A 15,123-nucleotide genomic window follows, 5' to 3' on the forward strand; every position below is an offset into this window, starting at 1 on the left:
AGAGAACTATCCCTTTGGTAGCTCTGATTTGGGGGCAGCCTCTGACCTTCATGCCTGAATTCTGCAGCTACCCAGTTAGCCTTTGTTTGTTCTCTGCCTTTACTCCTATATTACAGGCGACCTTTGCCTAAGGCCAGCTGGAGCCCTGACTCAGCCCTGTCCCCTTCTCAAGGCCATTGCTTCAGCAGCATTTCCTTCCTCACCTGACTCCTCTCCTCTCTCTACCCCAACAGCTTCTGTCCCCCGCACTCTACTGAAGCCACTTCTGCTGTTCCTTGGACTTCCATGCCTCCTATCTACTTGTTCCAGGTTCTCCTCCAACTTGTGGGGAGAACCATCCCTTCAAATGGATCTTCCTCATCTCCCTGGGGAGATCCAGACTTGTCTCTGAACCAATATCCTTATGGGTTTTCAAGAACAACCAAGGTCTGATGATAACCACATTTTCATCTCCAGTCCTGATGCCTTCCCAAGCTCCAAACTCACTGCCCCCAGCACCTACCATGTGTCTCACCTTCAGAAGCACAGCCTTGACTCCCCTAGCCCAGCCCTGCTCTGCCAAAGCCCTAGGAAGTGGCTCCCATGGTTATTAATGAAAAGACAGGACCATTTAACTGGCTTCTTCCCTCAGTTCAGACCTCAGTATATACGGCCACTAGAATCCATGTGTCATCGCCCCTTGGCACCTAGTCCAAGCTGTCATGCCCTGATGGGGCTCTTATACTGTTTTTGCTTCCCAGAAACCCCAAGCCTCCTTTCATAGACCCACTGACAGCAGTCCCAAAGCTTCCTTCTCAAAGCACAGGTCAGCTGGTAAATCTCCCTTGCTCACATCCCAGCCATACCCAGGTTAAACCACACCAGACCTTCAGAACTGACCCCAACTCTCTGCCCTCCTACCTCCAGGTTCTGGCCTTCCTGCCATTCCTTTTTAAAGACAAAGACACTGAGACCCAGAGGGATCAGGCATGCATTGCTCCAGCCCCTTCATGTTGACACACAGACATGGCTTCATTTGCAGGTTCTACTTAATCATCTAGAAAGTCAGTGTTCTTAAAGGAACCCCTTCTCTGGATTGTCACCTTCTCTTGGCATCAGTGCCCCAGTGCTTTCCCAGCTATGTCAGATAGAGGCCAACCATTCCATGTGGCCACAGGAGAAGTCTATGATTCCCTAGAAGGTTCAACAGGCTGGGCCCAATAAGGGAGCCACAGTACCTGTCTCAAGATGAAGGCGACCACATCAGTAGACTCCCAGTAGCTGGCATGGAAGAGGTGGGGCAGGGCCACAGTGGGGAAGGCGGTGAGGACATCAGGGCAGTATAGGGCATAGTCAATCCTCTTGGTTCCCCACCACTTGGCTGTGACTGAAGAGCCAAGAGAGACATGAGGAAAGAATGGCCGAAAGCCAACAGGCACTCAGTGGAGATGTGCCCACAAATTTGGGGCCACAGCACCTGCCCTGAATGAGCTGTATGGGGAGGGGACTCCTGCCCTTTCCCAGCCCTTCTGATTACCCTCCACTAAGACATGGGCTCCCAACTAGCCACAGAAGGAAGACCAGGCCTATGGAGACAGTCATGGTGCACCCCAGGGCGCAGCTCCACAGTAATTTCCCAGGGGCTCTCTCCAAGGTCAGGAATCAGTCTGTCTGCAAAGGGCAGGGCATAGTGTATGCTAAGAGATCAGAGACCTGTATAGGGTCACAGGTCAAGACTATGTATGAAGTCAAACTCAGTCACAGGTCATGGTCAAAGGTCAAAGCTCCATTCAAAATCAGAACTCAGAGGTTGCAACTAAGACTAAGCTAGTCTTGTTTGCCTAGCATGCCAAGGGCCTAGCATATTAAGGCCCTAAGGCCCTTGGATTTAGTACCCAGCACTGAGTTCAAGGACGGGGGAAACATAGTCCTAACTGATACAGTCAAGGCTCTGTCCTGGTTCAGAGCGTCACCGAGTAAATCAGCAAGGACTCAGAGGGAAACCAGATCAGTCCTCCACCCACCACCATATAGCCACCCCATTCCTTTTCCCAAAGACAGGAATGTCACCATGACTTCTTTCACAACTCCTCCCAACCCAAGAGCCTGCCACAACAGCTCTTCTTGGACCCACCACCCAGAGAAGGTTCCTGTCCCTCAATGCAGGCTTGACCCCAAAAGGACCTCACTCACTGCGGGAGGCACCCAGAGGTGCCAGGCTGTCCGAGGACTCTGAACTGTCGCTATGGGAGCTGCCTTCGCTTAGCCTCCGTCCTGGGCGCTGGAATCTTGGGGCCTGAGGGGGCGAGGCAGGGGCATCCAGAAGCGGGGGACTTCCCCGGGAGCTGCCCTCCAGGAATAGGGGGCTGTGGGTGTGCAGGGCATCAGCTGGAGGGGGAATTGCAAGGTCAGGGCAAGCATTGAGTCTCCAACAGAGTGATTTACAGTGCCAGCCCCATGCTGGGCAAGAGACTGGAAATGCAGAGAAGCCAGCCCAGGCCTAGCAGGTCACCAGCACCCCATTCTCCCACACCCCCCCCCAGCAGCATAGTACAAATTGTGGGTGACATAGACATGAGTGGTGATCTCAACATCATCCTATCTCCCAAAAGCTACAGGGAAGCCTGGGAGCTTGGCCCTAAGGCCTAGCTGAGGTCAAGGCATAATGCCTAACCATGTCCTCTCTCATCAAATTTCTCCCCGGATCCACACAGGCACATGGCTGTGGTGAAAGTATATGGATATGACTTCAGCCTGTAAGCTGGATGGGGGACCTCTAAGGTTGGGGATCCCTGTTTTGAAAGAAATATCAGAGTAACAGAAGCAAGCTTTGGAGCCTTGCTTTTGCTAGAAGTCCCAGACAAATACATCCCTTTGAGATGAGGAACAAGAAGGGGTTAAGTTTTAAACCTGAAATGAATCACAGGTACAGCATCCCCTCGTCTCTGGCCAAAACCTCTGAAAACCTTTAGGCTGGAGTTCCTCAATGGTGATACGGAGCTATGGCACCAAGACTCTGATTGCCAAGTGCCTGGCTGTCCATTTCGGGCCTCCTTTGGGCATATCCCCAGTCACATATATATCCCTTTGAACCCAGAAGCCAGTGGTCCTTCTCTAACCAACTTACCTGCTCTTATTATCCTTCCAATACCTCTCCACCTATCCAAATACACCCCTCCTCCAGGCCCTACCCAGAAGCCACCCCTTCCATGAATTCCACCAGGATGTATCTTTGCAGCATCCGGGATGGGCACTGGGAAACAGCACTGGGCATGCACCCTTGACTTGCCCTCAGATCAACAATTCCACCATTATTCCAGCTCGAAGGGAAGCCTGCCAGGAGGGGTGCTGGGCAAAGCCCTAGCACCAAGATGCCTAGCACAGAGAAGGTCCTTTGCATAGCAGCTACCCTATAGCACTGAAGCCAGCTTGCTTCCTGCCCACTCTCTAACAGCACACCCCTGCTCCCGTGAGCCACCCTATACCCTACAGTTTGAGAGGTTGATCCAGAAAGAACAGTCCCAGAACCTACCAGCCTCCAACTCAGCACACTCTCACAGCCCCAGGACGTACCGAGCAGAAGGGACTGTCCATCACCCAAGGGAAACCTCTGGTAGCGAGGCACGCTGACAGGAGGCACCAGGTGGAACTTGGGCTCCAGCAGTGGCTCAAGCCGTGAAGCAGAGGGATCTGCACAGTGGAAGAAGCTGTAGACCTGGCTACAGGCAGGACGCATCTGGAAACCTGGGTGAGTGGGAAGAAGATACATGCAGAAGCCCTGTTCTTATGGCTCTAAAGGACTCCCTAGAATGCAGCCTTGAGTAGCTTTCTCTTCTGCTCAGACACATGCAAAGCCCCTTTCTTATGGCTCTAAAAGGCTCCCTGGAATGAAGCTTAAGTAGCCTTCTCTCCTGCTCAGGAACCTCCCCTGGGTCCTTGCTACCAATCTTAGTTAGGGTTTTGTATTCCTGTGCAAAAACACCATGACCAAAAGCAACTTGGGGAGGAAAGGGTTTATTTCATCTTACAACTCTCTGGTCACACTCCATCACTGGGGGAAGTCAGGGCAGGAACTCAAGGCAGGAACCTAGAGGCAGGAACTGAAGCAGAAGCCATGGAGGAGTGCTGCTTACTGGCTTACTCAGTTTGGTTTCTAATATACCCCAGGACCACCCACCCAGGGACAGGACCACCCAGGTGGGTTGGGCCCTTCCACATCAATCATCATTTATGAAAATGCTCAGTCTTGCCTAGAGGACGGTCTTATGGAGGCACTTTCTCAGTGGTGGTTCCCTCCTCTCAGATGATTCTAGCTCTTGTCAGTTTGACAGAAAACTAGCCATCACGCTACCCAGAAACCTAATGCTCAGTTTGGCACTGAAGGCCTTGCCAATCGCCCCACCTAGGGACACCATTATAGGCATCCAACACTGTAGCCCTGGTGAGCATCTACAAGCTTGCTGCTCTCTTTCCTCAAACTACAAGACCCTCCTTCCACTGTTCACACTGGGATACTTCTTTAAGTTCCTCTAACCACTACTCAGCCACAGCCTGATTTATAAAGCCAATCCAAGTCCCTTTAGTCAGGTTAGAGGCCATTTGATCAGGAGCTCTCAAGGTTAGATCAGGTGAGGCATTTCTTACACTGGCCAGCAGGTGTCTCCATGAAGGCCTTTGCCTCCTGGCAGTCCTGGGTCAGGGGCTTGGGTCTACTGCACTCAGAGAACTGTAAGTCTCCTCTGCAGCACTGATGTCATGAGTTCTGCCCCTTCGTTCAGCTCCTCACTTAAGAGCCTCAGCAGAGAGCGATGAAGGACAGCCTATCCTCAGACCTCTGTAAGGTGCATGCTGGTCAAATGGCGGCATGTAGCTGCTTTGTAAGAGCTGTAAAGAGCTTTAGGCTTCAGGTGTTACAAGGCAAAAGCATCCAGTGCTAGTTTGGGTAGAGAGATTCTGAGACCCATCTGGCTACAGGAAGTCTGCTGGGCACAGTGCAGGAGGGTTTGCTGTGATTGGGTGAATGTTTGTGGCCTACATTCTCATGGGGTGTGACTGCAGGATAGAGGAGCAAGAAATCTAGGGGCACGTGGAAGGGAGAGTGAAGTTCACCAGGCTGCCTCCCCTTTTTCCAAGCTAGGAAAGCTGCCTGTCCTCTCCCGCAGTTTCTATCATTTCTGTATGTCTACCTTGCCTCCATCACTCTGTCCACCCTCCTACTCCCTCAGTTTGATCTCCTGAGCCACTGGCCTACCCATACCCACCATCTATCCCAGGCAGCACTGTCCTCCGCATGGCCAGGACCAGCCCCAGGGGTGAGCCGAAGAGGAAGAAGTCAGACACATCAAAGTCGAAGCGACCCAGGCTGACCTCAGAGAGCTGGGGTGTGCGAGCTGCAGGATCCTCAGCCTCATCCTTCAGCACACTGGCGTGGATGCTATCAGAGGGAAGGAGGGCAGATCAAAGGAGGACCAGGACTGTGGGAGTATCCACTTTGCAGCACAGAATCATTCTGGGAGCAGGGTGTTCAACCCTCTATCACCAGAATGGGGCTTAGAACCAGAGTCCACTGTAAACACCATCCATACAAGCTGGTGACTCCCAGCATTGACCACCAGGCCTGGCCAACATTTGCCTGGAGCAGAGTTCAGCAAACATTTTCTGTACGAGACCAGATGGTAAGTCTAAAAGACTTTGTGGTCCAGGTGCACCCACTACCTGGATTTATTCTGCCATGTCGGATAGCCACAGATCATGATTAGGCAATATGTGTAGCTGGGATATGCTACAACCTGGCTAGCATCTAAGCCAGGCCTGCCCCTCATGCTCTTTTTAACAGCCACAAAATCCCTGCACTTTCCACAGGAGGAGCCCATCCTGGCTAGCGCATAGGTCAGCTGGCTACTGCTGCTGCTGCTGTGAGCACTAGCATTTTTACCATAACTCCAGACACAGGTGCAAACAGCCTGGCCTCCGCACTTCCCTTTACAATGTAGGCTCTCACATTCTCATCCCATGAGCCCTATGTACTCCAAAATGTCTACATTGTGTTTAGCCACAGATGTAGAGCTGAGCTCTGAAGCCAAGGCTGCCTCCCTGGCCTTCCAACAAGCACCAGAAACAGTATAGGCTTAAACCATGGCAGGGAAGACTACATGGTGTATCAGTCAACTTCTGGAAGCAAATTTATCTAAAATACTTGTGTTGGAGAATCCTGTCAAAGTGAGTTTAAATGCTACAGGCACAGAGTCCACCCTCAGGAGTGAGCCAGGGGGCAGAGAGGGCACCCAGTCTTCACGCACTGCCTCCTGCTCTCAGCCAATAATGACGAAGTTTAACCATGTATATTTCATGTTTGGCATGGTCCCTGAACAAGTGCCAACTACTTAATTGCCAGAGAAACAGCCATCTGTTCCTGCACCAGAGGGGAAAGCTGGCCGTGTTGGGCTCGCTACTGATCAATGCAGATGTCTGAGCACTTTTCAGATTTGGGCTTTCCTATAGGCTACTTCAAGGATGAACCTGAAATGTTGAGATTTTCACCTCACAGCCCTCTTTTGTACATGGATGCTGTTCCAGAGGCTGACTTGATAGAGGAGCCTTAACATTCACAGCTTAACCCTGCAGAACCTACCAGTCCGTATCCCACCTCCAGGAATCCTTCTGCAGGAAATACAGAGGGACTCATCTACAGGGCTACATCCTAAGACCTCAGTGAACATGCCAAACCCTTTGTATAGAGTGCTTTTCCTATAGTTAATGTACCCAGGATAAATTTTGATTTATACACTAGGCATATTAAGAGAACAATTAATAATAAAATATAACAATTATAACAATATATTGTAATAAAATTTGCATAGGTGTCTCTTGCAAAATATTGTGATTGTCCTCTTAAAGGGGACACATGAAGCTTCTCCTTTTCAGATCTAAGTTGCCAGCATCATCATTTACTTGACCTTTAGGACCATTACAAAGTAAAGCAAGGATCAAGTGGCACTGTGGTACCATGACAGTGGATCTGATTCCCGAGTTGGCAGCCAAGTGAGCAACAGGCAAGCAGCATACACATAGTGGACAAATTGGACAAAGGAGTGATCCATGCCCAGAGCAGGACAACATGAGACATCATCATGCTACTCTGTAGAGCATACACTTACAATTTAGAGCTGATTTACTTCTATAACTTTCTACTTAATATTGTCAGATCATAGGTAAGTAGAAACCACAGTATAAAAAACCATGGGCAAGGCTACTGTAAGTCTAGTGTATACATTAATGTTTCTGCACAAAGGTCTCCAGCATGGGAGCTGGAGAAATGTTTCAGTGTTCAAGAGCATTATGATCTGACAGACACCTGGCTCCCAGCACCCACTGTCAGACAGCTCACAGCCACCTGAACCTCCAGCTCCAGGGGAGTCACGGCTCTTCCTGGCTCCTGCTGGTTCTTGCACATACATATACATATAAAACTAAAAATAACCATTTTGTAAAATATGCTCAGCATAACACTTTTTATAACAGCAAAGCACTGGAAAAAAATAAAATATTCAATTAGTGGGATTGAGAAAGTAGTTTTTCATCCAAATTTATATTGCATTAGGAATATTTACCAAATACTTTTAAATATATGGGGGAAAAGTAACAGTGTAAGAGGCTTTGGGGTTTTTTTGTTTTTTGTTTTGTTTTGTTTTGTTTTGTTTAGTAAAACTATATATAAATTATGTTTTAAAGAAACACTGTTATGATGATGCCATGATACTTGTCACTTAGGGAGCAAGCAAGGAAAAGTGGAGATGGGCAGAAGGGAGAATTGAAGGGTAATGAAGAGGAAAAGACTCTCCCAACCCCACCAATTTGGGTCCATGTTCAGTGCTTATTTCTCTCCCAAATCAATGTGCAGATGGTACGTTTAGCTGCTCATCAACCATCCTTTCTAGAAAGTGAAAGGATAGTTTATGGTGTTTGTCATGTCCAAGACACTGGGATGAGGACAGGAGGAGCAGAATGCTGGCCCCAGGTCTTTAGGTCCCAGTGATGTGACATCTCCTTTCCTGAGAAACTGTAAGTATGAAGGCTGGGGTAGTCCACCAAGCATACCCATCTATGACCTCACTACACTCTCCAGGATATACCAAAGTGGCTGGAGAGGAAGCCAAAGGCCAAAGGGGCAGAGCAGACTGTCTCCAGTGTCCGCAGAGACAAACAGAAAATTCTCTGGTATGGATGCAGGGCCAATGACATGGAGCCTTGGTACCAGAGATCCCACGTCGTCCATGGGCCCTGTGGAAGGGTCTAGGAAGACTGGCTGCTCACAGGCTGCTGGTGACTCGGAGCCGGGATCCCTGCTCTTGTGGACATTGATGTGAAAGCAGCATCAGGGTGGGGTTACCTTGAGAGGAAGGCGTGATGCTGGGTTACTGCCTCACAGTCGTATGAGGAGGCATCACTCTGTTTCCGTGGCAATGGCCTCTTGGGGTCCTCATCCTCCACTCCACTGGAGACATCGATGTTGCTCTTGCTGAGACGCTTGCTGCTGGCCAGACTGCAGTCCTCCTCCACCACCACAGGGGTGTCCTTGAGCAGAGAGCATAGCAATCATGGGGGCCCTGGGGCTCGGCCTCCTCCCCTTGGCATAAGTAACCACCGCCACCCCCCTTGCCAAACATATGCTCATGGTGGTAGGTGATGACTTAGGCACAGGCAATCTCCTATGGCCACAGGGATGGACCACCTAGTCAGGGCACTAGGCAGCTGTCTAGGGAGACATTAGCAGCCATCCTCCAGGCCTCTGGGTCTGTGCTACCATGCTCTTGCTATTCCCATAACCCTTTGTACCACAGACACCATAATGCCAACATGAACATCCAGCACTACCCTTCCTGGGGGTGCCAGCTGCTCCTCTGTTCTTATAAGGCACACATAGAGACATACCCCCTCTCCCATCCCCCAGCCTGGCCACACCTGGGTACTGCTGATGCTCCCCTTCCGGCTGCTGCTGCCAGGGCTGTCCCCTGAGGGCCCCGCACTGTAGCAGATGGCATCGAAAGCCAGGAGGCCGCCCACACAGTCCCCGATGAGACACACCTGCAGAGGCACAGCTGGGCTGCAGGCTTGCCCAAAGCCCTCTCACCCCACATCCAGCTGGAATAGGGGCATGTTCCCACAAAAGAATAAGGAAACAAGGTAGAAGCTGGCACAGAGTGAGAGAAAGCAGGATCCCCTACCTGCCCACTGAAGCCAATCCCATCAGAGGACTTGAGAAACTCGCCATAGATGTGGTTGGCTCGCTCGATGACCGTGGCAACAGCATCCTGGTACTGTGGGGAGGAGATGGCCAGCAGGGGAAGGGCAGCCAGAGGAACGTGGTCCTGGCTGGTGCTGAGGCAGCCCTCATCGTGGCTATAGGGGTTCAGGCTGCAGACAGGGGGCCCAAAGTCAGCCTCACCAGGACCGAGAAATGGGTGGCTTGGGCCTTTGGGCTCTTTGCACCATGCCCAGCTCCAAAAAAATTTAAGGACCCAGGGTAAGTACCATGAAGCAAATTACAAACAATGGGGCAAGGGGGAAAGGATTAGGACTCATGGCTGGGCTGACTCCACATATGCCTGCCTACACGAGCCTGCAGTGTAGCACAGCCATGCTGTCTGGCAGGATTCTAGAAACACCCCAGTTCTGAGAGAAGTTAGAAAATTGGCTAATGTAGAACCATGTGGGTAAGCAGCATTGTGGTAGACTTCCTGGAGGAGGAACAGGCTAAATCAGACTCTCAAGAGAAGCTTTGGAGAAGCTGAGAAGGCGCAGTGAGGGCTCATAGATCATAGGAGATGGGACAACGGCTCCCGGGTAAAGGTGGTACCTAGCTGCATGTATGATGCTATGTTCTATGTTACTCAGCTTCATCAGTTTTGCAGAGAGGGCTGGGGGCCTCCCACATAGAACTCCACCAGAGGACACTGCATCCCTCCATCTCCCTCCTAGGAAGGCCCTCCTCCCTCTCTGGGCAACTCAGACCTACATGACATCCCATCCCACCCAGATTTGCCCTTGCCCCCGCCCCCACACACCCAACCCTGATGCTTTGTTGGGCCTAGCTGGACAGACACAGAGGGAGTCTGAGAACTTCCTACTCTGGGCCAACAGCCTGCCCTTACCCAACATGCCTAGCTCCAGAGTGTATAAGGCTCAGAGCAACTGGGGTAAGAACCAACAGAATCCAGGACAAGTGACAGGCCTCAGGCACCCTCAGCAGGTGGCATAGTCCTAGCAGTGTGCAAGGCAGGCCCCACCAACCATTTCTCATCTCCAAAGAACACAAATTGGAGGAAACAGGCCTCCATTGCAGCCGGAGAGATTTTAATTAGCCAAGAAGGAGCTCCCTCCCAGCAGTGATTACGGGTGATTAATGGCCCTAGCAAGAGCTGCCTGGGGGAGAAGTAAGCTCCCTCCTGCTGTCCCCTCAAATGGCCTGGCCATCCGTCTTCCCAGAGTTAGGAATGACCCAGCTCTGGAGGTCAGCTATCCTGGGGGTGGGTGAGAGGCAGGGGTCTTGACTAGCAAGATTAACTCTGGGGCTGCTGCGAGTGTGAGGGACTGGAGCCTTGCCACAGGCTCAGCTGCTCCTTAATCCTACAACAGAAGAGCAGCAGCAAGCCCTGTCTAAGACTCGGATTCCAGGGCTCCACCCACTCAGCTGCTGCACAGGAGCCTGCACATCTTGCCTGTGACATGGGTCACACAATAAACTGGGGGAAGGGGCTAAGCTGGGAAGCCATATACCTAACCGGCTTCCTGTCTTCTATCTCTAATGGAGATCCATCTGAGGGCATCCTGGGAACCCAGGAAAATCAGCCCCTGAGCACCACTCAGGAAGAAAGCAGGAAGGGGAATGGTCCAGCCCCTGCTAGACCTGAGCCATTGGTAGTGAAAGAGAGAGCCCTCAGGTCCATCCCACACTGGAGCCCCTGGGCTCAGAGCCCCATCTGGCTGAGGCTAAGCACATAGGCTCCCCTTCTCATGGGACAGTGAGCATGTCCCAAAGAAGAAAGCCTGGGAGAGAGACTTGAAGGAGGGATTTTCTGATGTCATATAAGGAGAGGGTGAGGCAGGGGTGCCAACAGCTCCTTTTTACCCCACCTGCAGGAAAGTCTGGCCTCCCGCTCAGTCTGGATAATTTACTCAGTGTTTAGGGCACGTGGGCCCTGCAGGTACATAAAGCCTGTTTTACAGACAATTGGAAAGAAAGCAGGTGTCCAACTGGCTCCAGGTACCCACCTTCAGCTACTCCAAGAGTGACACCTGAAGCATTGAAGCTCTCAAGTCCTGGCAGGGCGGGTGGAATGTCTCCATAAGACTCCACTCCGGCAGAGCCCTTGGTCTCTCAGTCTGTCCCTCACTGGTGTGTGGGTCCACAGTGGGAGCGATGTACGGGCACTTGCAGGAAGTGGCTGACTGCTCAGCCTGTACTTCTGACATACCATCCTTTTCCTCCCAGCTCCTACCAGCTGGCTGTGAGCTAGGACAGGACATTTTCCACCAACAGGAAACAGGCTGAGTGTCTCCCTGTCCCTAGAAGGAGGTCAGCGCTCTAGCCAGTGACAGCCCGGATCTGTGAGGGCACTAACCCACCTGCACACCAGCACCAGCATTCTTACTCTCTAGAAGTCAGTCAGTAACATTACCACCTCCATTTTACAGATGGGGGACTTGAGGGAGGAAGAAGTAACATAGTTCCCCAAGGTCAAAGAGCCAGGATCAATTCCAGGCTACTGAAGAGGACATACACTTAGCCACACTATGACATTCAAGCCAACTTCTCTAAGAAGTTTTCCCTAACTGTGCCAGCTGTGCCGTGGGCTACCTCCATTAGAGTACCACTACGGCTGTTCTCCGGAGTGAGACTGAAATGTGACTCCCAGCTCCGTTCTCCGAATGGCTGGGGGAAATGGACAAATCTCTTAAGGCCTGTTCCTTGTTTCATTCAAACTGAAGCACAGGAAATGGATCTGGGCTAGCGTGGGGAGTCCAGGTCCCTGACAGATGACTCATAATGACCATATCCCACTAGAGATACCCACAACAATTCTGACTTGACACCAGACAGGCCTCATCAGGTGCCCCCGAGGCAGGGGTATCCCCTCCACTTACACCTCCCACACCAAACTCAGCTGGTGCAAACAAGCCAAAATGACTCACTTAGAGACGAGCGAAAAAGCCTCCGAGCAGATGGCAGGACAAGGGACGAATTTGATGAGGATGTGTCCCAGGGCAGCAGGGAAGTGGGCACGTGTGACCTTCTCCAGCACAGAGCTGAAGGTGTGAATGTCGGCTGCCTTGCAGGAAGGGTCACCAGAGCCGGTGTCCAGAATGTTGCCCCCATGCAGCACCAGCAGAAGGACATGTGTCTTGCAGGAGCGCTGTGAGCAGCCTTCCTGAGAGGAACATGGCATGGATAGACAGGCAGGCAGCAGGAACCCAGGATGCACAAGCACAGAGACAGGGGGTCCATGGCTGACACTCCACAACTGCTGTAGGACTCTGGTACATCCAGAAGGCTACTAGGAAGGCCAGATCTTCAATGGATAGCACAGCAAGATGAGTCTAGAGTGACTCTTCTTGTGCCTACGAGAGCCTGAAGCCCAGAGAACAACAGGGAGCTACCCAAAGGTCATACAGCAAAGGACAGGATGGGTCTCCCCTCCTAGGGTTCTTCCTATGATGCTGGCTACAGATGGACCGGATGCCTCCAAAACCCAGCGCACCTCGCCATCTTCATGGATCTCGATGCTTCCTTGGGCTGGGAACCGCTGCCTTCTAAGAGACACCCGATACAGTTCTCCTGCAGAGAGGACAGAGGAAGAATGCAGCAGGCTCCTACTGCACCAGCAGTTCCTAGGCATAGCTGGCCACATAAGGTCAGCTCCGGTTTATTTGGAAGCTAGAATTATAGACAGGAGCTAGTAGGGAGCATCCCCAGCCCAGGCTCTCGTTTCTGGAGCCTATACAACACAAAGTGGCTTAGCCCTTCTAAGGAAAAGAAGCCAATCTGAGGGCTTTTCATCACAGAAGAGACAGGGAGTCCTAAGAAAGTGCTGTCCTGCTTACTTCCCCAGTAATAGCAGTCATGCTAGAGTCCATAAGACATCCAGGGACCTGTCCCTTGAGAACAGGTGGAGAAGTTGCTGTGGTTCATCTGAAAAAGTGTGACCAGACTAAGAGATGCCCTGTGCCCCCTGAAGGAGGTAAGGGTGGTGCTTTGAGGAGCTTCCAGGAGGGTTTAGCTCTGACCACAGGGGCTGAGTTGAGAAGCTTCAGTCCCTGGAGCAGGCAGGCGCCAGACCTTCTGCTGAGGTCAGAATAAAACAGATGGTTGGGATAGTCAAGGTGCAGCCTTGGAATACTGTGTTTCTGAGTCTCTACCTTCTTCCTGGAGTTAGGGACTGGCATCCCTGGCTCCCCTGGAGCTCAGGCTCTCTGGACTTAGACAAAAGCTGCACCACTATATTTCACGTGCTTTGGATGACCCACATATTACAGGACTTCTCAGCCTTTACCGCTGTGCAAGCCTGGCACTCATTAGAGAATTTCCATTTTTTATTTTTGTTTTCCTGCTTTGGGGAGTCAGGAGGTTGTTGTTAATTTTTCTTTTATTACATTATTTATTTGTGTGTGTGTGTGTGTGTGCCATTTTGCCAGCCTGTTGTTTGTTTGTGTTAAGGTCTATGAGTATTTTGCCTTAATGTGTATCTGTGTAACACGTGTTCCCCTGTTGTCCATGAAGGTCAAAAGAATGCAGGACATCATGTCCCCTGGAACTGGAGTTACAAACTCCAGTTGTGAGCTACCATGTAGGTGCTAATAATTGAACCCATATCTTCTGCAAGAATAAGTGTTCTTAAATGTTGTGTTAAATCCCAGTCTCAGCCTTCTTTAATGTGTGTGTGTGCACACATGCATGCACACTTTAAAAATATCTGCGGGGACTAGGAATGTAGCTCAGAGGTAGAGCACAATTGCCTAACATGCACAAGGCCCTGGGCTCCATTCCCACCCCAAATAATTAAAAAAACCAAACTTGGCTGACGCTCTTAGTGAGACAGCAAGGCTTTGAACTATAGGACCATGGTCCAGGGGAAGGAGACCACTCAGAAAGGAAAGGCCACCATGTGGCCTGACATTGGCATCAACCAGGAGCTTTGTGTCATGAAGAAGTGCTCTTCTCACTCCTACCAGCGGCCTAACCCAACATCTCCTCTAGGAAGTGCTTCTGGGTCCTCTGAGCGCTCATTGCTCTAATACAGGGGTATACAGTCAAGGATAGAACCTGCCACTTTTTTTGTAAATAAACTTTCCTTAGAACACAGTCATCTTATCCCTTTCCATATTATTTTGGCTGCTTCCACATGACAGCCTGACTTCAGTAGTGACAACAGACTCACAGCCCTCAAACCCTAACATATTTATTCCCTCAACTTTTCCAGCAGAACGTGCCAACCCTTGCTCTAACATTGCATGTCATATGGAAAGTGATCTCAGATATCCCTCAGCCACCATTTACTGAAACAATGCCTGCTACCCCAAGTCCTCTCTTCATCCACGCCTCCTTTCTCCTCCCCCCAGGAGATAGATACTATTGCCTGTGTGTGACGTAAAGCACTCTTTTGCCTCTGTTGATAGGGAACTCTCCTTCTCACACAGAATCCCATTCTAGATTAACATAACCCCTCATTCCCTCTCTCACCTCTACAGGGTTTGTAGGGGTCCTTCCCATAGCTCTGTTGATATCCATAAACAACCTAGGTCTGAGTCAACATTGGTCCAGGGAGAACTATCTGCCAACAATTCTAGACAAGGAGTTGTTCTCAGCTAAGAAGAGCAGTTCTGAACTATCCGGTTCTTGCAGACACAGCCCTGGGCTAGGCGCAACTGCTTCGTGAGCTCTGAGCTGCTTCCGTGTAGATGAAAATTGTTCCCTAAATGGGAGAAGTTTGGTTCTTAAGAGGAGGAGGCCAGGACAAACTGAGGCCTGCTTCTGCCTGCCACTTTCTAGCTCTCCTGCCTGTTTTTGTCATTGTTTATATAGGGTAAGTATGTGCATGCATGTGTGTGTGTGTGTGTGTGTGTGTGTGTGTGTGTGTGTGTGTGTGT

General features: G+C 50.8%; 1 protein-coding gene across 2 annotated transcripts in view; it reads right to left on the reverse strand.

The window, feature by feature from the left end:
- Pitpnm3 (PITPNM family member 3) overlaps positions 1-15,123 on the reverse strand; it is an 85,946-nt gene that overhangs the window by 14,128 nt on the left and 56,695 nt on the right. For both annotated transcript variants that reach the window (XM_055613094.1, XM_055613093.1), the window contains 9 exons: positions 12,738-12,814; positions 12,172-12,407; positions 9,204-9,393; positions 8,941-9,063; positions 8,369-8,553; positions 5,241-5,413; positions 3,553-3,723; positions 2,173-2,367; positions 1,218-1,366 (listed from right to left, as the gene is read on the reverse strand). In XM_055613094.1, coding sequence (XP_055469069.1) covers positions 1,218-1,366; positions 2,173-2,367; positions 3,553-3,723; positions 5,241-5,413; positions 8,369-8,553; positions 8,941-9,063; positions 9,204-9,393; positions 12,172-12,407; positions 12,738-12,814 — 1,499 coding nt within the window. The remainder of the gene's footprint in view (positions 1-1,217; positions 1,367-2,172; positions 2,368-3,552; positions 3,724-5,240; positions 5,414-8,368; positions 8,554-8,940; positions 9,064-9,203; positions 9,394-12,171; positions 12,408-12,737; positions 12,815-15,123) is intronic.

The sequence above is a fragment of the Psammomys obesus genome, unplaced genomic scaffold (assembly GCF_907164565.1).
Source record: "Psammomys obesus unplaced genomic scaffold, mPsaObe1.curated_primary_1811, whole genome shotgun sequence".
In the NCBI taxonomy this organism is placed as follows: Eukaryota; Metazoa; Chordata; class Mammalia; order Rodentia; family Muridae; genus Psammomys; species Psammomys obesus.